We start from the raw sequence: 25,002 nt of genomic DNA, 5'->3' as shown, positions 1-25,002 counted from the left end.
TATTTTGTGGTAGTGGTGCGGCCAGGGCACAGAGCAAGGGCTACAGTTATGCTTGTTTGGCAGGGACAGTATTGGATACAAAGAGATCTGAACACTGGCCCCAGATTAGCCAATAAATGATTGATCAGTCTTGGAAAAGTCATTTCACTTTTTGGGGCCTCAATGTCCTCATATTTAAAATGAGAGAGTTGAAAGAGGCAACCTCTGAGGGCCTATGACATTTTTTGTTCTCTGAACTTGTCTGTAGTGGTCATAACACCCAGCTAAAATTCTGCTCTTCACCAGGCAAATGTCCCCTTACCTCAGCTGCTATGTCTGGAATTCTGAAAAGGAATCAAAAAGAAAGAAACAAAGCCTTCAAATAACCCAACGTGTAAGGCTTTGAGTGCATCGTTACAACTCTGTGGCCCCAAAGTACCTGTACATTTAGGCCTATATTTGCCTTCCTTTCCTGCCAACTCACTCCCTGTTTCCATCTCATTTCTGCCACACCGAAATGGACTTGGGTAGAATGGTGTAGAATGAGTTTTTAAGTCAGATGGATCTGTGAGACTTGTTTTCTTACCTATAAAAGTGGCTTAATTATATTTTTGTAAGTTATATGTCCTCAGGGTTATCCAGTAAGCACAAATGAAATCCCAGATTTTCCTGTATTCCCTTTCTGGGAATGACTGAATAAGCTCCTATCATACCATCCCTCCTGCAGATAGCAACTAGAAACTCAATGAAATTAAAAAATCAACTACCTGACTAGAGAGCTACCAAAAGCAGACAGATTCTAGAGGGAGTTGAAACTTGGACAAAAGAAGTGTCACTGGATAGGTAGCCCCTATTTTTTTATTTTTTAGCTTGAACACAGGCTGCAATGAGTGAACTAGACAGTTTTGGGCAAACATAGCCTTTGGAAAATAAAGAGAAGGTCCAAGATAAAAGAGGGCCAGACAGGGAAAGCCCCAATTTTATGTATAAACTATCCCCAAATCTCTGTCTGATCCCTGAAACACTCAATCCTCCATAGCACCCATGTGTAACAAACTCAAAGCTGCTCGGTTTAGGAAAAAAAGAAAAGAAAAGAACTGATATTTGAGTTGCCAGAACAGTTTAGCAAGATCCTCAAATGACAGGTTTGCAAATTGAGTCCAACTAGTTGCCTGCTAAAATCAAAATTTATAAGCACTCTTTTTGAAGGAATATAACAGGATCCAGGTAGAATCCTGAGTCTCTACAACATAACATTTGCAATTCCCAAGATGTAATCCAATATTATTTCATATACAAAAATAAACACAAACAAGCAAACCTGAAAAAATCAACCCATTCTTAAGAGAGAAGAGAATCAGTGGAGAATTCACTATATATTCTCCTATATTCCAGATACTGGAATTAGCTAAAAAGAAATTTAAAGCAGCTACCAGCAGTCCTTGGGTTACAAACATCTGTTTTACATACAACCTGTAGTTACAAACCAATTCCTGTAAAGTCTATTATATTAAAAATTCGAGGTATATACAATAGTTTGCAATAACAAATGGGCAATACTTTGAGATGGGCATCAAAACAGTATTATTATTACTGTATTACTATGTTAAAGATATTTTAGTGCTTCTGGAAGTATTTCTTTAATGATTTTTATGCATGGAAATGTACACTATATACTGCATACTAAGACAAACAGTTGACTGACATTAGGTACAAACCATACCTAACTGTCCTAACTTATGTACAGATTCAACATAAAGACAGACTTAGAAGTGAAACTGGTTCATAATCAGGGGACTGCCTGTATTACATTATAACCATGGTCGATGATGTAAAAGAAAATATGCTTATAATGAATAAAAAGATAGGAAATATCAGCAGAGAAATAGACACTATAAAAAAGAATAAAATGGGGCCCCCAGACCCACTCTTTTAGCTCAGTATTGAACTCACTCCTGAGGTTCACCCTTTAGCCAAAGATTAGACAGATTTTACAGAAAACAAAATGAGACTAAATGGGCACAGTAGCCAAGGGACAAAGACGAGAAGGCAAGGAGGGGACAGAAAAGCTGGTAATGGGGAACCCAAGGTGGAGAAGGAGTGTTGACGTGTTGTGGGGTTGGCAACCAATGTCACAAAACAATATGTGTATCAATTGTTTAAGAAGAAACTAGTTTACTTTGTAAACCTTCATCTAAAGTACAATAAAAAGTAAAGTACATAATAGAAGCTTTAATAAACAGAGAAAAAAAAAACCCAAACCCATTGCATCAAGTCAATTCTGACTCACAGCGACCCTATAGGACAGAGTAGAACTGCCCCATAAGGTTTCCAAGGAGCTTATGGTGTATTTGAACTGCTGACCTTTTGGTTAGTAGCCATAGCTCTTAATCACTATGCCAGCAGGGTTTCCATAAGAAATATGGAACTGGAAAATAAAATCCCTAAAATGAAAAATTCACTGGACCTAAGTGCCCATCAACAGATGAATGGATAAACAAATTACAGTGCATACACACAATAGAATACTATGCAAAGATAAAAAATAATGATGAATCTGTGAAACATCTTACAACATGGATGAATCCGGAGGGCATTATGCTGAGTGAAATAAGTCACAAAAGGACAAATATTGTTTGAGAACACTATTATAAAAACCCCCCAAAAATGTTTCCCAAAACCCAATGCTGCTGAGTCGATTCTGACCCATAGTAACCCTATAAGATAGGGTAGAGCTGCCCCATAGCGTTTTCAGGGAGCAGCAGGAGGATTCAAACTGCTGACCTTTTGGTTAGCAGCCGCTCCGGGACTGCAGAAAAAGGTTTTCACGCAGGAAAAAAACAATCTTTGATGGTCACAAGGGAAGGAAGGGGTGGTGAGGAGAAATCACTAACTAGATGGTAGACAAGTGTTAACTTTGGTGAAGGGAAAGACAACACACAATATAGGGGAAATCAGCACAACTCATAGAAGCTTCCTAGACACATCCAGACACCTTGAGGGATCACGTTACTGGGTCTGGGGAGCATGGTCTTGGGGGGCAGCTAGGTAAATTGGCATAACATAGTTGATAAAGAAAATGTTCTACATCCTACTTTGGTGAGTAGTGTCTGCGGTCTTAAAAGCTTGCAGGCAGCCATCTAAGATACCTGTATTGGTCCCACCCCATCTGGAGCGAAGAAGAATGAAGAAAACCAAAGACACAAAGAAAACAGGACTAATGAACCACATGAACCCCAGCCTCTACCAGCCTGAGCCCAAAAGAGCTGGACGGTGTCCAGCTACCCCCACCGATGGCTCTGACAGGGATCGTAACAGAGGGTCCTGGACAGAGTGGGAGAAAAATGTAGAAGAAAATTCAAATTTACAAGAAAAGACCAGACTTACTGGGTCTGACAAAGACTGGAGAAACCCCTGAGACTATGGCCCCTGGACACCCTGCTGACTCAGAACTGAAGCCACTCCCAAAGTCCACCTTTCAGCCGAATCGACTAAAACAGACAATAACGTATATAAGGAATGTGCTTCTCAGTTCAACATATACGCGACAAATGGGCAACACCTGCCCAAAAGCAAAGACGAGAAGGCAGCAAGGGACAGGAAAACTGGACAAATGGACACAGAGAACCAGGAGTGGAAAGCGAAAGGAGGAGAGTACTGACACATTTTGGGGATTCTAACCAATGTCACAAAACAATTTGTATATAAATTTTTGAATGAGAAACTAATTCACGTTGTAAACTTTCTCCTAAAGCACAATAAAATAAAATAAAGATTTACTGGATGGACTTGACAGTAGAATGGAGATGACAGAGGAAAGAGTCAGTAAACTTGAATATGTATCAATAAAAATGATAATGTCCTAAAGTTGGTGAAAGATGCAAATTTACAAATTCAGTAACTCAGGATAAGTCCGAAGGAAACCACATACACGAATTCTGTTGGCTCAGTAGCCCCCACCTATCCAATACAATGTTTCTCTTCCTTATCCCAAATATTTCTGTTAGTCTCCAGGAGTTCCCAAATGTACCCATGGAGTCCTAGCCTGCTAGTTGCTGCCACTGTCTGTTAGACCTCCTGCCACAAAGCATTTGCTGGCTAAAGCCCCTGCCAACTCCTGTCAGTGCTACTCTGGATGAGGCCACTCCTCTGGAAGAATGCTGGTCCAGGCTCGGTGCTCCTGTCTTAACCAAGCTTCTTCCAGGGCTTCGAGTTGGTGCACTCTGACTGAAACCCCTGCTGAGAATTCGCATTTCTAACAAGTTCCCAGGCAATGCTAATGCTCTTGGTCAGGGACCAATTCTGAGCACCGCTAGCAGAGCAGTGGTTTTCAAAACTTATTATACACATGATCCACCTGTGGATCTTGTTAAATGTAGATTCTGATTAAGTATTTGAGGTGGAAATGCAAATTCTCAGCAGGGGTTTGAACCGGAACAAGCCAGCTGGAAGCCCTGGCTTCTTAAGGTTGCAAGTAACAGAAACCCACCTGAGTAAAAGGCAACTGATGAGGAATAGCAGTGTATTAGTTTTCTATTCCTGTGTAACATATCACCCCAAACTCAGCTTTAAACAACACACATCTATTATCTCACAGTTTCTGTGGGTCAGGAATCCAGGCAGGGCTTAGATGGATTCTCTTCTCAGGGCTTCATAACGTTGCAATCAGTGTTGCCTGGGCTGCATTCTCATCCAGATGTTTGAATGGGGAAGAACTCACTTCCAAGCTCACATTGTTGGCAGAATTAACTTCCTGGAAGCTGTAGGGCTTAGGATCCTGACTTCATGCTGGAGGCTGCTGGCAGCTCCTTGTCTTATGGGCCTCCCAACGTGGCCTCTTGCTTCTTCTTTTTTTTAAAATAATACTTTCTTGTGTTTTAAGTGAAAATTTACACAGTAAATTAAGTTCCCATTTAACAATTTTTGTACAAATTTTTCCGGAATATTGGTTACAGTTTTCACAATCAGTCAGCATTTTCATTATTTGCATTCAGTTTGTTCTGTTTCCATTTAACTAGCTTCCCTTCCCCTCCTTGCCTTCTCATCTTTGCTTCTGGGTAAATGTGGACCATTTGCTCTGATATAGTTGATTGTTAAGGGAGCACATCACTCACAGGTGATATTGTTTATTTCCTAAGCCAATCTATTATTTGGCTGAAAGGCGACCTCCAGAAATAGCTTCAGTTCCAAGTTCAAAGGTTATCTTAGGGTGATAGTCTTGGGGTTCCTCTAGTCTTTATCAGTTCAGTATGTCTGACCTTTTTTAGGAATTTGAATTTCATTTTTTTCCCATTCATCTGAGACCTTCTATTGTGTTGTTAGTCAGAATGCATGGTAATAGTAGTAGGACACCATTTGTTCTTCTGGTCTCAGGTTAGATGAAGCCGTGGTTCATGTGGCCTGTTAGTCCTGTGGACTACTTTCTTCTTGGAGCCTTTGATTTCCTTCATTCTCTTTTGCTCCATACGAGCAGAGATCAATAGTTGTATCTTAAATGCCCCTCACAAGCTTTTAAGACCCCAGACACTACTCATAAAACTAGGATGTCGAACATTATTTTTATGAACTATGTTATGCCATTGCATTGGGTAAATCTGCTGCAAAGGACCTCTTTAAGGTGTTGAAGAGCAAAGATGTCACCCTGAAGGCTAAGGTGCGCCTGACCCAAGCCATGGTATTTTCAATCACATCATATGTGTGTGAAAGCTGGACAATGAATAAAGAAGACCAAAGAAGAACTGACACCTTTGAATTGTGGTGTTGGCGAAGAATATTGAATATACCATGGACTGCCAAAAGAACTAACAAATCTGTCCTAGAAGAAGCACAATCAGAATGCTCCTTAGAAGCAAGGATGGCAAGACTGCATCTTATATACTTTGGACATGTTGTCAGGAGGGATGAGTCCCTGGAGAAGGACATCATGCTTGGCAGAGTAGAGGGTCAGCGGAAAAGAGGAAGACCCTCAATGAGGTGGATTGACACAGTGGCTGCAACAATGAGCTCAAGCATAACAACGATTGTAACGATGGCGCAGGACCGGGCAGTGTTTCGTTCTGTTGTGCATAGGGCTGATGTAAGTCAGAACTGACTCAACGGCACCTAACAACAACAGCAACAATGATATTATGCCAATTGACTAAGTTGCTTCCTGAGGCTGTGGTCCTAAGCCTTTTTACCTGGTAAACCAATCCCATGAGTTGTTTGGATATGTATAGGGAGCTTCTGTAACTGTGCCCCCTATGTACTTTTTTACATATATGGATCTATATGCAGCATACACAAATGTGTATATACATATGCCTACAGATACACCTATCCCTGCAGGTGCACTTACCTGCATATGCCTTCCGGTACACATATATGCATACATATCTACGTGTGTAACTACACACATATTTTTGGGTTGTTTTTACTGTTGCAAAATTGTGTGTTATAGCATTTACTGAAATTGTCTCTTTTTTTTGTGTGTGTGTACTTCTTAGAGTCTTTATTTCCCTTGGTTGGATTGTGCTGACTTCGCCCATATTTGGTATTGCCTTCCCCATCACCAAAAATAACAAGCGTTTACTATCAAGAAAGTGATTCCCCCTCCTTCTCCCTCCCTTTCCTGGTAACCACCAAAGAACGTTGCTTTCCGTGTGTATATTCTTGACTTTTTATAATACTGGGACCATACAATATTTGTCCTTTTGTGATTGACTTATTTCACTCAGCATAATGCTCATCCATGTTATGTTTCACAGATTCCTTATTATTCTTTATAGTTGTGCAGTATTCCACGGTATATATGTACCACCGTTTGTTTATCCATTCTTCTGTTGATGGGCACTTAGGTTGTTTCCATCTTTTTGCTATTGTGTATAATGCTGCAATGAACATATGTATGTACATGTCTATTCTGTCACTGCTCTTATGTCTCTTGGATATATACCTTGGAGTGGCATTGCTGGATCGTAAGGTATTTCTATTTCTAGCTTTTTGAGGAAGCACCATACCGTTTTCCATAGTGGTTGTACCATTTTACAATCTTATCACATTGTATAAGAGTTACAATCTCCCCACAACCTTGCCAACATTTGTTGCTTTCTGTTTTTTTGATAGTTGCCAATTTTTGCAGGAGTAAGATGGTATCTCACAGTAGTTTTGATTTGCATCCCTTTTTAATAGCTAATGATCGTGAGCATCTTTTTTTTTTTTTTGGTTGCCTGAATGTTCTCTTTGACCAAGTGTCTGTTCATGACCGTTACCCATATTGTGATTTAATTTGTTTGTCTTTTTGTTGTTGAGGTGCTGAAGTTTTTTTTTTTTTAAATATATTTTAGAGATTAAACCCTTATCAGATATGCCATTGCCAAAGATTTTTTCCCAGTGTGTAGGTTCTCTTTTTACTCTCTTGATAAATTCTTTTGATGAGCACAAATATTTAATTTTTAGGAGGTCTTAGGTATCTAATTTATCTTCTGTCATTCATGCATTTTTAGTTGCATTTGATAGGCTATTTATACCAAATTTAGGTCCCCAAGTTTTGTCCCTATGTTATTGTCTTAGGCTGGGTTCTCTAGAGAAGAAAAACCAGTAATGAGTATAAATATATAGAGGTTTATTTTTTTATATAAGGAAACAGCTCATGCAGTTATAAGGGTTGGAATGTCCCAAGTCCTTGGATCAGGATAGAGTCCTTTCCCAATTCACGGAGCCGCAGAAGCTGGTGAACCCGAGATGAGCAGGTTGGAGAGCAGGGACCCCACTCACAGGTTATGAAGTTCGAGGAATCCCCAGGGTTGGCAGGCAAGACCGCAAGGTTTCTCCTGAGTCACTTAGCTGCAGGGGCTGGCGAACCCAGGATAGGCAGGTCGGGGAGCAGGACTCTCGTTTGCAGGACATGAAGGTCGGAGGATCCCAAGATGGACAGGTAAGCTGCTAGCTAAAGACCCAAGAACCAGAGGTCTGACAGGAGACAGCTGCTGGACCCAGAACAAGCCAACAACTTTGCAAGGTGAGCAGGAAGGAAGTAGGTGGCGAAGGCGGAGTTGAAAGCTGAGGGGCCAGTGAGCCGCACAGGCCCCACCCCGACCAATACCACTCAGTGGATTCCATCATGGGGGTGATCACGTAAATTTCAACAGGAAAGTGATCACATTATACAACTGCTAAAACACTGAGAATCACGGCCCAGCCAAGTTGACACATAATCTTAACCATCACAGTTATCTTCCAAGAACTTTATAGTTTTAGCTTTAACATTTAGGTCTTTGACCCAAGTTGAGTTAGTTTTTGTGCACACTGTGAGGTATAGATCCTGTTTCATTTTTCTGCAAATGGATATCCAGTTTTGCCAGCACTGTTTGTAAAACAGACTGTTTCTTCCCCACTGAATGGACTTCGATCCATTGTCAAAGATCAGCTGCCCATAGATGGCTGGATTTACTTCTGGGTTCTCAATTCTACTCATTGGTCTATGTGTCTGTCATTGAACTAGTATCAGGCTACTTTGATTACTGTGGCTGTAGAGTAAGTTTTGAGATCAGGTAATGTGAGGCCTCCTACTTTGTTCTTCTTCTTGAATATTGCTTTATCTATTCAGATCCTCTTTCCTTTCCATATAAAGTTGGATATTAGTTTTTCCATTTCATTAAAGAATGTTTTTGGGATTTGGATTGAGATTGCCTTGTGCCTGTGGATTGCTTTTGGTAGTATTGACATTTTCACAATTTTAAGTCTTCCAATTCATGAGTATGGAATGTTTTTCCATTTATGTAGATCTCTTTTAGTTTCTTGCAGTAATATTTTATAGTTTTCCTTGTATAAGTCTTTCATATCCCTGGTTAGGTTTGTTCCTAGGTATTTTACCATTTGGGGGCATTTGTAAATGGTATTGTTTTCTTGATTTCCTTTTCAGAGTCCTTGTTAGTGTAAGGAACTCGACAGATTTTTGTGTATTGATCTTGCACCCTGCCACTTTGCTGTATCCTTCTATTAGTTCCAGTAACTTTCTTGTGGAGTCTCTGGGATTTTCTATGTATAGGATCATTTCATCTATGAATAAGGATAGTTTTACTTCTTCCTTTCCGATTTAGGTAAACTCGTATCTCCTTTCTTGCCTTACTGTTCTGGCTAGGATTTCTAGTATAATATTGAATAAGAGTAGTGATAAAGGTCATCCTTGTCTTGTCCACATTCTCAAGAGGAATGCTTTCCATCTTTCTCCATTGAGAATAATGTTGGTTGTTAGTTTTGCATATATGCCCTTAATTATGCTGAGGAATTTCCTTTCTATTCCTATTTTTCTGAGACTTTTTATTAGGAAAGGGTGTAGGATTTTATTGAATGCCTTGTCTGTGTCAATTGAAATGATCGCATGATTATTTTCCTTTGTTTTATTTATGTGGCAAACTATGTTGGTCCATTTTCTAATGCTGAATCATCCTTACATCCCTGGTATGAATCCTAGTTGATATGACATATTATTCTTTTGATATGCTGGTAAATTCTGTTGGCTAGAATTTTGTTGGAAATTTCTATGTCTATATTCATTAGGGATATTGGTCTGTAATTTTCTTTTTGTGTGTCTTTGCCTGGCTTTGGTATCACGGTTGTGCTGGCTTCATAGAATAAATTCAGCAGGATTCCTTCCTTTTTTATACTTTGGAATAGTTTGAGTTGAATTGGTGTCAACTCTTCTCTGAATATTTGGTAGAATTCTCCAGTGAAGTTGTCTGGGCCAGGGCTTTTTTGATGTTGTTGTTGGGAATTTTTTTTAAGGACATTGTAAAAATGAAGTGGGGGCAGAGTCTGACATCCTCTAACTTTGGAAGGGGGAAGGAGAATCAAGATCAATAACCCAAGGCTGATTCCTATCAGGTGGAGGTCAGACATGCCTCCTCTCTCTGCCATCTTTACCAATTCTGACACCAACCATCCCTCCCATGGCACTCTTTACTTCTCTGCTGGGTTTGATAATTCATTGCAGTAGTCATACAGAACTCACAGACAATATTCATGATTGTGGGATTTGTTAAGGAAGTAACAGGTTACAATTCAGGTTCCAGAATGTTCAGAATACAGTTTTTCCATCAGGAGAGACTCTTCCCAACAGTGATTATGGGCACGCCTCTCTGGCCCTCAGCCTCTACCCAAAGGCACTCAGGTTTCTCATTCTGTGGGCCAGGAAGCCCACCATGCTGTCTTCTGCTGCTGGGTCTCTGTTGCCTTCATTGTTACATTTCTCTCTCTCTGTCTCCTGCTTCCAAGAGCTCTCAGTACAGGGATCCCGGGTCCAAAGGATGCTCTCTCCTCTCTTGGCTGTTCTTTCTTGGTGGTGGTGGGATCCTCTCTCTCCTACCTCTGGGATGGCTTATTTCAAGCCCAGCAGGATGGCAAAACTGACTAGTCCCTTTGATGGGCCACAAGTACCCTATCACACAGTCCCCCCCAGTCACAAGACCATGGCTAGAAAGGCCATGCAAAAGTGATCTATCACACCACAGACATGCTTCAGTTTCTTCTTTTTTATGGGTCTATTCAGATTTTCTACCTCTATTTGTGTTAGTTTAGGTAAGTAGTGTGTTTCTAGAAATTTGTCTATTTCTTCTAGGTTTTCAAACTTGTTGGAGTACAATTTTTCATAATATTCTATTATGATTCTGTCTTAGGCTGGGTTCTCTAAAGAAGCAAAACCAGTTAAGTGTATAAACATATATAAACCTGTTGCCATTGAGTTGATTCCAACTCATAGCGACCCCATAGGACAGAGTAGAACTGCCCCATAGAGTTTCCAAGGAGTGCCTGGCAGATTTAAACTGCTGACCTCTTAGTTAGCAACCATAGCACTTAACTACTACACCACCAGGGTTTCCTAAAACATGTATATAGAGAGATTTATATCAAGGAAACAGCTCATGAAATTGTAGGGGTTGGAACATCCCAAGTCTGTGGGTCAGGATAGAGGCCTTTCCCAATTCACAGAGCCGCAGAAGCTGGTGAACCCAAGATCAGCAAGTTGGAGAGCAATGCTCCTGCTCACGAGCTGTGAAAGTGGAGGGATCCCAAGGTTGGCAGGCAAGACCACAAGGTTCCTCCTGAGTCATGTAGCTGCAGGGCCTGGCAAACCCAAGATTGGTAGGTTGGGGGACAGGACTCTTGCTCTCAGGCTGTGAAGATTGACAAATCCCAAGATGGACAGGCAAGCTGCTAGCTTAAGTCCCAAGAACCAGAGGTCAGACAAGAGACAGCTGCTGGATCCAAAACAAGCCAACAACCTTAGCAAGGAGAACCGGAAGTAAGTAGGTGGCAGAAGGTGAAGAGATGAAGGCTGAGGGGGTGGTGAGCCACCACAGGCCCCATGCCCACTGGTACCACTCAGGTGATTCCATCATGGGGGTGATCACATAAGAAATTTCTACAGGGAAGTGATCACAACATTATATAACTGCCAAAACACTGAGAATCATGGCCCAGCCAAGTTGACACACAATCTTAACCATCACAGATCCTTTTTATCTCAGTTAGTTCTGTTGTAATGTAGCCCATCTCACTTATTTTGGTCATTTGCATCTTATTTTTTTCCTTTGTCAATTTGGCCAGTGGCTTGTCAACTTTATTAATCCTTTCAAAGAATCAGCTTCTAGTCTTGTTGATTCTTTCTATTGTTTTTCTGTTTTCTATTTCATCTATTCCTGTTCTGGCCTTTATTATTTCCTGTCTTCTGGTGGCTGTGGACTCCTTTTGCTCCTCCTTTTCTATTCGTTCAAGTTGTTGGGTTAAGCTATTAATTTTGGCCCTTTCTTCTTTCTTGATGCGTGCATTTATTGGTGTAAACTCTCCTCTGAACACTGCTTTTTTGTGACCCAATGGTTTTGTAATGTTGTGTTTTCATTCTCGTTTGATTCTAAGAATTTTGAAAATTTCGTCTATTACCCAATAGTTTTTAATTAAGGTGTTATTCAGTTTCCATATATTTAATTTTTTCCTTCTTTTTGTTGTTGGTTTCTAGTTTCATAGCGTTATGGTCAGAGAAGATGCTTTGTATTATTTCAATATTTTTTAATTTATTGAGCCTAATTTTAATTTGTGGCCTAAAATATGGTCTGTTCTGGAGAATGATCTATGTGCATTGGAGAAGAATGTGTATTGTGCTGCTGTTGAGTTGTGTGTGTTCTGTATGTCTACGAGGTCGAGTTGGTTGATTGTGTTATTTAGATCTTCTGTATCTTTGTTGACTCTTGCTTCTTCTGAGACAGCTAGGAAGAGTCTTTTGAGCCAGTATACTAGCATGATGCAGTGTTATAGAACACAACGTAATCATGGAAGTGATGTCCCATCATTTTTGCCATATTCTGTTGATTTAGAAGCAAGTAACAGGTCGTGTCCACACTAAAGGGTAGGTGATTATACAAAGGCATGAATACCAGGAGGTGGAGATCATGGGAAGGACGCTCTAGAGTTTGTCTTCCATAAGCCGTGTGGGACCTACTGTAGAACTGCAGCAGACCTCTTGAGGGCCTAGGATGCAGCTACTTTCTCCTTTTTTTTTTTCTCTATGGCTGCATAATCTCTCGCCTCTTCTTCTCTCTGTGCACCTGCTTCGTGCTTCTCTTTCACAGACCTGATTTTTATGCCTCTGTGCCTACAGAGGAAAGATGACTACCCTAGTCCCCCACACACCCTGTAGGCTTTGCTCTGATAGGCAAGCCATAAGTATTCCTGTTTCTCACTTCCATTCTCTCAGGAGATGCTGGTTGGCTCAGCCAAACCAGTGATCTAGCTGCCCCTCGATTAGGTGACCAGCCTTGCCCAATCAACAACGGCCCAAAAGAAGCAGAAGCCCATAAATAAACATGGCTCTAGGGGCCTACCACATGGGGGCGGGTATACTTCACAGAGATGGTGATGTGTAGGCTGGGCAGATGTCCCCAAAGATGTCTGCTCAGCTGTCTTTTCATGATTTCCAAAGCTAAACAAACAAAAACAGCCAAACCCTCAGGGAGCTAGAAAACCATCAGGGCCTCTTTAGGCTTCAAGGCACAGGTGCTAAATTGTGTTTAGCTCAGAAATGGGGATAGTGTCCTCACCCCCAAGAGGTCAGACAGTTGCCTCAGGTCAGATCAAGGACCAGGCACCACAGTGACCCCCACAATGTCCTCCTCTCCTCCCACACCTTCTCTCTCCAGGTCCTCCTGAGCACACTGCTTCCTTCCTCCTTAAGCCCAAGCACAAAGACAAAAAGCTCAAAGGCTTCATGCAAATCAGCTGTGAAAATAGATGCCTAGGGACCCATAAACCCCAAGGCTTCATCAGATATACCCAGACAAATCTGAACTCTCTTTGGACTCAGCAGATTTGTTACCTTACAGAGCCGTCCTTCAAGAGGATTAGAAATAAGACACATGATGCCCTGAGCCTAGTGCCTGGCACATGGCAGCTGCTCAATGAATTGAGATGGTAGTGTTGTATAATGAAGGATGAAGAGGAGGAGGAATAATAAGGAGGAAAAGATATGTAGAAGGAAAGGAGAGGATAGTGGTAGTAATGGTCGTGGTGATGATTCTTAGCCAAAGTCCAAAGACCGGATTCAATTCTCTAAGCCCTTGATGGACTGGCATCATCAGCTTGTTAGAAATGCAGAATCTCAGGCTCCACCCCAGACCTACTGAATCAGAACCTGCATTTTAACAAGATCCCCAGTGAGTCATCTTCACCTTAAAGTTTGAGAAGCACTGCTCTAACCCACTGGTTTTCAAACTCAGCTGCATGTTGAAATCACCTGGGAGTTAAAAAAAAAAAATGCTGATGCTTGGGCCCCACCGTGTGATGTAATGGTATTGGATAAGCCCTAGTTGTTGGGCTTTTAAAAATCTCCTCAGTGATTCTAATGCACAGCAGTTTGAAGACTACTGTGCTAACACTTTATGTCAGCTAGAATTGCGTAGGAATCAATTCTAACATACAGTTACTGTATACACAGTTGTGTGTAACAACACCTGTGTTAAAAAAAATAAATAAGCCTGGAGCAGGCAGTCCAGAGCTGGCGCAATAAAAAAAAAGGCGCAATAGCCCAAGATAATTACCAAGAGTCAAGGTTCCTTCAAGCTTCCTAATCTGTCAAGTTTAGTGTGGGCCTGTTCTCCTTGTGGTCAAAAAATGGCTGCTGTGCCTACAGACATCTCATCTGCATTCCAGACAGGAAGAAAAGGGGGATGGGAGAAGAGATAAGGACAAAGTATACATCCTCAGGCACAGATAAATCTAACTACTGCCCTTTAACAAAGTTTCTTGGAAGCTCCACCTGGCAACTTTGGTTTACACCTCATTAGCTATAACTGTGTCACATGGCCACCTCTAGATGCAAGGGAGACTGGAAAGCTGAGTATTTTAAGCTGAACATGGTATCATCCTGAACAAGACCTGTAGTAAGAAAAAAGTGGAAAATGGTTATTGGACAGGAATCCAGCAGGCTTGGCTACACCTACCTGACACTTAGCTGCTGAGCTCTAGTTTGTGCATTGAGGGACAGGCATGCCTCACCTCAGCTGATTGATCCTTCCTCTCTCAACACTTCTGGGGAGATTTTCTACCTGTCAGAGACAACATAACGGCAATGCTTTCCTGTTCTCATCAGCATAGCTTCCCTCAGGTGTAAATTACCCTCAGGCAGGTGCCAAGGAGCTGTCTTCCCACACCTTCCCAAGACCTGACACAGCAATAAGGGATGCCAGTCCCTGGGGAGGGACGAAGAAGGATCCTCAGTTCTCACTGGTCAGCCTTGTCTGTAAAATGGGAATAATCATGGAAGCATGCCCTACCCCCCTCAATCAAATGGGCTGATTTTTTGCAAAAGTACTTTGTAAATTGCAAGGAGTAATAATGGCAGAGATGATGGGAAGACAACGATGATGGTAAGGGTCTCTTGGGGTGCTTGAAGGAGGAGCCTGACTCCACCAGCTCTCTGAGCTCCCCCACTCTTAGGATCAGCAAGACAAAGCTTTGGTCCCTGCCCAGAGTGGCCCAAGGCTGCAGTTCCTGAGGACAGTGGAGGTCACATGGGCTGGCCAGCGGCCCAGAGCACGCAGCCCTCCCCGCCCTTTCCCAGGCTGCTCTGCCCTTGCACCCCCGAAGGAGGGGAACCATCCAGGACTACATTTTACTGCAGCAAATTATTCTGTTTCCAGACAGCTTGGGACCAAAGCCATGTCACTTTGCTGCAGTCTCTGCAGATGGGAGCTAGGCCAGCAGACTCCCAGGGACACTGCTGGTCCCTCACCCCTCTGCCTGCTCTGAGCCATTACCCGCAGTGTGTGACGACAGACTGTGTGGGGACAGCCTTAGCCTCCCATGCCTGGGGTAAGGAGAGAGGTGCCTGTTTGTGGAGCGAGGTAGTTGGTTATACTTTGCTCATCCATATCCTGCCCTGGGCCACAGAGACAGGTCCTACCACTGCAGGATCCTGCCACGGTGGCAAACTACGTCTCCACCCTGGGTTCCAGGTTCTCTAATGAGGCCAATATAGCTCTGTCTCTCATTCTTCAAGGCAGGATATTATGAAGTTTCTTGAGGTTTGCGTTTTTAATATTTAACAATCATCACGTGATATAGAATTGAGCCTCTGCTATATCTAATGAGCATCTCCTATACTGAGCATTTCTGTATTCCAACCCCCATGCCAGGCAATTTACATGTATTGTCTTATTTAATCTTCACAGCAGCTGTGTGGAAATACTGCTATTATTCCCATTTTAGAGATGAGGAAACTGGTGACAAATGACAGGAAACCGCAAAGAACAGTGGCTTAAATGAGATAGCTCTCAAGATCACTAAAAGCCACATACTTATTTCTCCAACATGTAGAAGTCCAGAGGTAACTGTTCATGGTGGTTCTGCAGCATCCCAGTGTCAGGGACCCAGGTCCCTTCTATCTCATTGCTCTCCCTTCCATTCCCAAGGTTGCCTCGTTGTCTGAAAATGCTGCACCTTTCCCTTAAAAAACGCTTCCCAGAAGTTGCGTGCACCTCTTCTGCTTATATCTCATTGGCCAGACTTAGTCACATGACCACTTCTAGCAGCAAGGAAGGCTGGGAAACGTAGTGTTCGTTTTGGGTGATCATATGCCCAGCTAAAGGCCGGCACAAACAGATTTTACTTGAGACCCTGCTGGCATAGTTGTTAAGTGCTACAGCTGCTAACCAAAAGGTCAGCAGTTCAAATCCACCAGGCACTACTTGAAAACTCTATGGGGCAGTTCTACTCTGTCCTAAAAGGTTGCTATGAGTCAGAATCCACTCAACGGCAACAGGTTTGTTTGTTTGTTTGTTTTGACTAACCTAAAGGTTGGTGGTTCAAACCAACCCAGTGGCGCTGTGGAAAAAGTCGTGGCTATCTGCTTCTGTAAAGATTGCAACCAAGAAAACCCTACGGGGCAGTTCTACTCTCACTCTGTAACACATGGTGTCACCGTGAGTCAGAATCAACTCAACAGCAATGGTGTTTTGTGTTTTTTTTTTTTTTTTAATGCCCAGCTAAATATGTGGGCATTTTGTTATAATAAAGGCAGTTATGACTAGTTAAGAGCACAGACTGACCATCGAGTCACACTGCCTGGGTTTAATCTTCTCATTGTCATTTGTTAATGTGTGTGACCTTGGGCAGTTTGTGCATTCATTTATTCAATCAATATTCATGGAGACTCTACACCAGGGACACCATTCTAGGAGTGGGGGTACAGCAGCGGACAAAAAGACAAACACCCTTGCCCTCGAGGAATTTACATTCTAGTAGAGGGGAAATGAACACACTAATAAGTAAAACTTGTAATGTGATAGGCATTGAGTAGTGAGTGCTGGGAGAAAAATAAAGCAGTGGAGGAGACACAGGAAGTGCAGCTAAAGACAGGTGCTGGGTAGGACCTTAATGAGACTCTGGCATTTGAATAAAGACCCAGGATGCCTGGGGTGAGAGTGTTCCAGGGAGTGTGTGCACAGGCGCAAAGGTTCTGAGGCAGGAGTGTACCTGGCCTGTTGGGGGCAGGACGAAGGCAGAGCAGACCTTGGGGATCTCTGTCCGGACCTGGACTTTTACTCGGGTTGAGACGGGAGGTTTCAGAGCACAACGAGGGAGGGATGATGTACGATTAACAGGGTCACTCTGGCTGCTGAGCTGAGAAGAGACTAAGGGGCAGGGTGAAAGCAGAAAAACTAGTTAGGAGGTGTTGCGGCAATCCTGGACAGGTGATGGTGACAGGGACCAGGGTGAAGGCAGTGTAGTGGGGAGAAACAGTCGGAATCTTCTGAAGGTGAAGTTGGATGGATTTGCTGTTGGATCAGCTGTGGGGTATAGAGAAGGAGAGAGTCAAGGGTGCTTACAGGCTTACTGACCTGAGCAAAGCGGAGGGTGAAGGTGTCCATTTACTAAGCTGGGGACAGCTCTCAGTGAAGCACGTTTGGGAGCAGGGGAGGGGCAGGCATCTGGAGCTTGGGTTTGGGTGTGTTAAGTTTGAGAAGCCTATTAGACCTCCAAATGGAGAGGGCAGGAAGGCAGGTGGACATATAAGCCTAGAGTTCAGGGAGAAGCCCAGGATGGAGACATAAATTTGAGATTCATTAGCATATAAAAACCAAACTCACTGATGTCAAGTGGATTCTGACTTGTAGTGACCCTGGTGGTGTAGTGGTTAAGTGCTACAGCTGCTAACCAAGAGGTCGGCAGTTCAAATCCACCAGGCGCTCCTTGGAAACTCTATGGGGCAGTTCTACTCTGTCCTATAGGGTCGCTATGAGTCGGAATCGACTCGACGGCGGTGGGTTTTTTAGTGACCCTAAAGGACAGAGTAGAACTGCACCATAGGGTTCACAAGGCTGTAATCTTTACAGAAGCAAACTGCCACTTCTTTCTCCTGTGGAGCGGCTGGGGGGTTTGAACCACCAACCCTTCAGTTAGAAGCCGAGCACTTTGAGCACTTTAACCACTGTGCCACCAGGGTTCATTCATCAGCATATAGGTAACTTTAAAGGCAAAAAGCTGAGAGGAGATGAAGGGAATAAATACGGAAGTTTTATCTCTGCACGGAAACCCTGGTGCTATAGTGGTTAAGAGCTACGCTGCTAACCAAAAGGTCAGCAGTTCAGATCCACCAGGCACACCTTGGAAATTGTACAGGGCAGTTCTACTCTATCCTATAGGGTTGCTATGAGTTGGAATCGACTCGAGGGCAATGGGTTTTTTTTTTTTAATCTCTGCTTGCCTCAGTTTCTCCATCTGAGTTATGAGGATTAAATGTAGTCATCTACAAAGCACTTAGACCATGGCCTGGTACGTCTGTGTTTGTCGTGATGGTAACTGTTATAACCTGCTCTAGCTTCCTGCATTTGCTCTATTGCTGCCCAGTGGTTCAGGGGACTGTGTTGGGTGTTCTGGGGGAGGGTTGCCAAGGATGTCAGTACCATTGCCTCACCTGGCATTCAAAACCCCTTGCAGCTCAGGTCACCTTGCCAGATTTACCTCTGACTTTTCCCTCCCAGAACTTGTCCCAAGCCTCTGCTCCCGTCATCACTGTGCTCAGCACCCCTGCACTGTTCCTTCTTTGCTACTGTTCCTAGGGACACTGGCACCTCCTCCAGTTGCCATCTCTGTAGATCCAAGTCCTTCAGGCCCTTTCCTACTGCCTCCTCTTCCAAGTCGTCCTCATTCACATCCCTGCCCCGACCAGACATGAACTCACCACACAGAAACCATCAGAGCCCTTGGTGCCTCACTGGGATACCTGTTCCTGTCTTTCTGTAGCCAAGCTGATTGGGTCCTCGACTGTCTCCCATCCACCTCCAGCCTGGGAATTCCTTGGAAGCAGGAGCCAGCCTGGTACATCTGTGAACCTAATGCCTGGCTCGAGGCCTGGCACCCAGAAGGCACCATCCACGTCTCCTGAGTAGAATGAGTGGGGCATCATTGGGAAGCTTGTCCTGCGACTGAGGAGATAAGGCAGCCCAAGGTCACTGATGGTGAGAGGCATGCATGGTCCACTGCAGGTGAACAGGTCCCGTATGAGAAGCTGCTGGAGCTCAAGGAGGAAACAATCCCTGAAGGAGTCAAGGAGGGCCTCGGACCCTGGGGCAGAGTCAGAGCACTTCACAGTGCTTGGAGTTGGAGGAGCAGAGGAGGATGATACCCTGGGCAGGGGCTGCCTGAGGACTGTCCCGAAGCCCTGTGGTGGGTACTGAGAGGATGACTGACACATTTCCAAGATGTCTCTGAAGGAATAGGACTAAAACAGACCCTGGGAACTGAGTGTTGTCCTGGAAACCAGGGACACCAGGACTGTGGTTGTAGGTTAAAGAATAAAGCCACTATGACACACCAAGAGTTAGCAAGCAGCATCTTTCCAGCCTACACACACACACACATACACACACACACACACACACACACACACGAGAAAAGGCAGTGTGTGGCTCCCCGCGCCGCCGCCCTCGTGCCACGCTGGCTCCTGCTGCCTGTGCTCTGTGAGCATACCAAGGCCACTGCAGCATGGTGGGCTGTTTGGGGGAATGAAGACGTGTGAAACCCGCTGTGGACTGGGGCCTCCCTTTCCTCTCTCCCTATCAGCCTTTCTCTGACAGTCACATCTTGCTTGGGGTGAGGTGTGCTCCTACCCACTTTCCGGGTCTTCAGGGGCACAAGGAGGATGGAGCTGTACCGGCTGGAGGGGCCCTTGCCTATTGTCCTCTGCCCCTGTGAGGACGGATCCAGAGTCCACACTTTAACCACCCTGCAGCATGGGCTGCCCTGTAGCCCTGTTGCCTGGAGAGCAAGCTCCTGGGCAAGACCATTGTCCCCACTTCACAGAGTAGGTGGGGGCACATGCTACTGAACAGGGCAGGAGCAGGGGTGGTGCCCAGGTCTTGTGGCTCCAAATGCTGGCCTTCTCCACTCCTCCGTGCTGCCTAGATCCTGAGCCACCGGAAGACATACTGGCTTCTAATTTGAGATGAAGATCATAGTGGGTGATTGAGCATGTAGGCTCAGAGACCAGACTACCTGAGTTTGAATCCCAGCCCTCCCACTTACTGGCAGTGTGAACTTGGGCAAATTATATAACACTTCTGTACCTCCGTTTCCTTTCTGATAAAATGAGAATAATAAAAGGTTGATTGTGAGGATTCAATGCCTTATTATAGGTAAAGCACTCAGAAAATGTCTGGGCACACAGTGAGCGCTCAGTCCCTGTGTATTATTGTCATTTTTACTGTGCTGTTAGCACCAAAATTGCCTGCAGCACCCTGCCCCTTGGGCCTGTCCAGGTCTCGCTGAGTAACAGGTTCTAGCCCCAGCTGGGCCAGGTGGGCTTTTTGGGGCCTCCCACAACCTGATGGGAGCCCTCAGAGACCTGGCTAGTGCCGTGGGGCCCCTCCACTCTTCAGGCAGAGGAAGCCCACTTCCTGTTCAGCCCCCAAGTCCTTCAGCTCAGGCTCTGCTCCTCTGTGCAGATTTTAATGAGAACGGCTTCATCGATGAGGAGGATCTGCAGAGCATCGTCCTCCGATTGCTGAACAGTGATGACGTGTCCGAGGACTTGCTGGTCGACCTCACAAACCACGTGTGTACCTGTGGGCTATGGGGCGAGGGCTGGGGTGGCAGGCCATCACCCAAACCCACTGGATGTCAGGCTGCCCATCTTGGGAGAAGACGGGTCAGACTCATGGTCAGGCCTGAAGCAGCTGGTATATTGGTCTTTGGTGCACACATACCTTGGGGCCTCTGTGGGTGGTAGGCAGGGCAAGAGACAGGTGCACAGCTGAAGACAACTGCCCCTCAATTCCCTGTCCTTGCTCCAAGATGATGATTCCCTCCCAGGAATCCCATGACGTGTACCCCAACCCACCGATTCCAAGGGCCTACCCCAACCCCCAACGCTACAGTCATTCCAGGCAGAGGGGCCAAAAGGAAGATTAGCTTCAGATGAACACATCACAATGCCACTCCCCACTCACTACTCCCACCACAATCCCTGCACAACACAACACCCAGATGTCCCAGAGTGACAGTCCACAGTGTGACAAAACCTAAATACAGCCTCACAAACTCAAGACACAGCATGGTTCCTTTTGTTGTAGACCATGAAAACCTTCAAGTGTTTTGGCCTGGTTGGAAACCTGACTGGACCTCTCGCAGTGCAGAGCCTGTGACCGGGTGGCAAGGAGTAGGGATGGGAATGTACGAGTGTACTAGAGTTACCGTAACAAATTACCACAAACCAGGTGTCTTACAAGAACTAAAATTTATTGTCTCACAGTTCTGGAGATGAGAAGTCCAAATCACAGTATCGGCCGTGTTGATTTCTTCTGAGGCTCTGAGGGACAATCTGCCTCATGCCTCTCTCCCAGCTTCTGGTAGCTCCAGGCATTCCTGGGCTTGCAGCTGTAGTGTCACATGGCATCCTTGCTCTGTCTCTCTGTCTGGGTGTATCTTCTCGTCCATGAGGACATGAGTTATATATGATTAGGACCCATCCTACTCCAGTATGACTTCATGTTAACCTAACCAATATCTTCAAAGACTCTATTTCCTAGGGTCACATTCACAGATGTAGGGGTTAGGACTTCAGCATATCGTTTTGGGGAACACAATTTAATCCATAACAGGTATATACCCCAGTACCCCTGCTCTCACTACCAAGTTTGTGCTGGAGGCACTGAGAGGGATCTTCCCATGAATGGATCCAGCCCATCAGGTTCCAAGCCTTAGTGCAAATAACCTCATCTTTCTCAAATGCAGTTTCTGGTGTGTGGAATGGGGGTAAGAATACCTGCTTCACAGATGGTCAGAAGGACTCCAAGGGATGAAATGAGTGTTAGCATCTGGCAGAGATCCTGGCACGTGGTAGCCATTCAATATATGATAATTCTCCCCATAACCCTATGTCACCCATTTCACTGCCCTGACACTGGACTCCTCTCTGCCTCCTTCCCCACCTCCACTGGGCAGGTCCTGAGTGAGTCTGATCTAGACAATGACAACATGCTGTCTTTCTCAGAGTTTGAACATGCGATGGCCAAGTCTCCAGATTTCATGAAGTAAGGAGTTCTGGAGGAGAAGGGGCTGTAAAATGGGGAGGGGGGGGCAGGCAGGAAAGACACTCCCATCTTCCCTCGGCCATGGGTGCACCTCAGCTTTCCCAAGGAGGCCCCATGTTTCCAGAGCACTTTGCAGATTCTTTCAGAAATCAGTAAAACTGGGCCTTCTTAGAAATTAGGTAACCTAGGAAGAGACTGGGGGTGGAGTAATAAAGGGAAAGGAGAGGACTAGATTCCAGGCTTTGCAAACAACATGGGCGGTCCAACCTCAGGTTTAAGCAGCTCTACAGCTGGCATGCCTGTCTGCTTTGGCCAAGCCTTCTTAGATCCAGGGCAGACCTGGGGAATTGTCTTCACTGTTATTCCTGCTCCCCTCCACCCACAATCTAGTGAGGTCACTATGAACTAGGGATTTGCACAGGGCCATGAAGACTCTGGAGAAGCCCTGGTGGTGCAGTTGGTTAAGGATTTGGCTGCCAGTGGAAAGGGGGGGGGGGTTGGAACCCCCATCCCCTCCTTGGAAGAAAGATGTGGCAATCTGCTTCTGTAAAGATTATAGCCTTGGAAACCCTATGGGGGCAGTTCATATCTGTCCTATAGGGTTGCATCAACTTGATGGCAAGGGGTTTGATTCGGCTTTTTGGTATGAAGATTCTGGTGGTGTAGCCCAGGGAAGAACTAAGGCGTTTCCAACTCTTGATTCCGGTAGAAAAGAAACTCACCTAGAGAAGCAATTCTAATTCTTAGAATGGGAAGGGCCGTGATGGTCCTATCTAGTCCAAACACCGCTGAGATTATTGAGATATCTCCATATTTCGCTGGCCGTGCTTAACAGTCATTTTTTAATCGTTCCAGCTGCAGAAAACACTTTACCTCTGGAGGTAGTCTATTCAGTTACTGAGCAGAGCTGCTAGAGTGCCCTTCCTCTTGTTGAACTGGCATCTGGTCACATGTGTCTTCTACTCCTGGGTCTTGTTCTGTCCCTTGGTCTCATAGTTCGAGCTATTTTGATAGCAAGGAAGAGTACTCACTCAAGATGGTTTAACAAGCAAGCAAAAAAGAACAAAGACAGCTAGACCTCAGAGAGTACCAGGTTAGAAACCCAGGATAACTTTTTCTCTTTCTTGGTGCCCAGCCTCTCTGCCTCTTCTCTCGTTTCCACTATACTTGCTTCATGCTGCAAACCAGCAACCTCTGCTTTGTCAGACCCAAGGCCAAACATGGCTTACCCACAGTGTCAAGTCTGTATCTCCTGGGTTTGAAAGGGCTATCAGTGACTCTTACATAGTCTCTCAGCTCTGACACCAAGCTCCTTGCGGAGAGAATCTGACTGGCCCAGTGTCCCACCCCTCTTCTAACCCTCTGTATGGGGGATAGGGTCTCATCCTTCCAACATGGCTGCTAGGGGGCTGTGGCTTGGGTCGACTCTCTACAAAATGGCTACCATACTTGGAACCACAACGGCAAAGGCTGATTCCTCTTCTTACGTAGCAGCTCATCAGATAAGTGGAGCTGGCTGGAATCCTGTCCTCAAGTTTCTCTTTTAGTCACTCCATTTCTTTCCATTGGTTCCTGCACCACAGGTTGTGAGACTCTTTGTCATTCTGGTGGTGCTAAAAGAAGCTTGAAAAAGGCTTTGGGTTGACGTGGGAGAACTGCAAACTGGCTGTTGCCCAGAGAGTGGGATACAAGAGGTCAGGGAGGGTGCCTCTGGGACTACTGTTACCCAGAAGCTAGAAGGCCCCTTAGAACTGCAGGCTCCAGGTGGCTCACAGAATTCTTTCTTTCAGCTCCTTTCGGATTCACTTCTGGGGGTTCTGATGTGGCGGTAAATATCTCGTCTGGCAGAGGAGACCACTGGAATTTGGAATTTAATCCTCTCCAGGCACTGGAGGAATCTGCTTAGAAGTATGACCTTGTTCCTGTCCCGCCCTCAACTCTAGAATGATGTTTATTAAATAAAAAAAAAAAGTCTTTTCCTCACTCCATTAAAAATTTTAAATGCAATGTCATATAGAATACTTTTTATTAAGAGCTGCTCATTCCAGGGCTTAAGTTTGCTGATGGCACCAAGCAATCCTATCTTTTTGAGGGCAGGGTTCAAATCCCAGTGCTCATCACAGTAGGGGACCAGGCCAAATGAGATGAAGTTCACTAAGGAAAAATACATGTCCTTCCCTCCCTTCACCAGGCCCCCTACCCCTGCATCTCTCCTCGGATCTCCCAGCTCGGGACCGTGCAGAGATGAGCACATAGCTGTCATTCCAGTTGGCGCCTGGCTCCCCAGCCCTTGTTCGAGGGAGGAGACATGTTGGCCCCACTTGGCACCCCCGGGCCCTTGGGAGGACATAGTGCGTGAGCAGCATTAGGGCTTATCTGCTGACTATTCAGCCAAGCCTTAGAATAAATTTGGCCACCACATGGACCCTTTGGGGCCCAGCTGGTTAGGGACCCTGAGACTCAGGAGAAGCCACTCATAGGGGTCTCTGAGAGCTGTCAGACGCCCTTCTGATGAGAGCATAGTTGTTCTTCCTTGTACTGTCGTGGAAGAAAGTGCATAAACCCTGGATACAGGGGAAGGCTGTTCTATCTCACCTGCACTGTGAACTTTACCTTGTCTTTAGGTCCTGACTCACCCATTCAGGGGAAAGAAGGGCCCCATGACTTGATGGCGTTCCCTTGATGAAGCCCAGGAGGCACTAGAATGTTGGAGAACTCATGTGGTGCGTGTACACACGTGGCCTGAGTTCCGCATTTCCAGATCCTGTCTACTCAGGGGCTTTCAACCACGTCCAGCCCCCTGCCCCAGCAGGCAGACGGCCTCCCAGCAGGGAGAAGCAGCATCTGGTTAGAGCAGACACCCAGACCCTGACATGTGGCCTAGGAACCCACTCCCGGTGTCCACTTCTGGCTTGGAGACCCCTGAAACACAGAGAGTCCTTGAAGAGTGGCTTTAGTCCTG

At 45.0% G+C, this 25,002-nt stretch overlaps 1 protein-coding gene across 2 annotated transcripts in view; it reads left to right on the top strand.

Moving 5' to 3' along the window:
* Positions 1-25,002, top strand: part of CIB4 (calcium and integrin binding family member 4) — a 92,368-nt gene that overhangs the window by 51,507 nt on the left and 15,859 nt on the right. The window contains exons 5-7 of one of the 2 annotated variants that reach the window (XM_003411834.4): positions 20,454-20,563; positions 21,952-22,040; positions 23,831-24,102. The exons of the other annotated variant lie outside the window; for it this stretch is intronic. Coding sequence (XP_003411882.2) covers positions 20,454-20,563; positions 21,952-22,040; positions 23,831-23,861 — 230 coding nt within the window. The 3' untranslated portion in view covers positions 23,862-24,102. Of the gene's footprint in view, positions 1-20,453; positions 20,564-21,951; positions 22,041-23,830; positions 24,103-25,002 lie in introns of those variants that run through there. 2 annotated transcript variants of the gene reach the window in all.

This window comes from Loxodonta africana, chromosome 12 (assembly GCF_030014295.1).
Source record: "Loxodonta africana isolate mLoxAfr1 chromosome 12, mLoxAfr1.hap2, whole genome shotgun sequence".
NCBI lineage: Eukaryota > Metazoa > Chordata > Mammalia > Proboscidea > Elephantidae > Loxodonta > Loxodonta africana.
The sequence above is the reverse complement of the archived record's forward strand: the minus strand, read 5'-3'. Positions and strand labels throughout refer to the sequence as shown.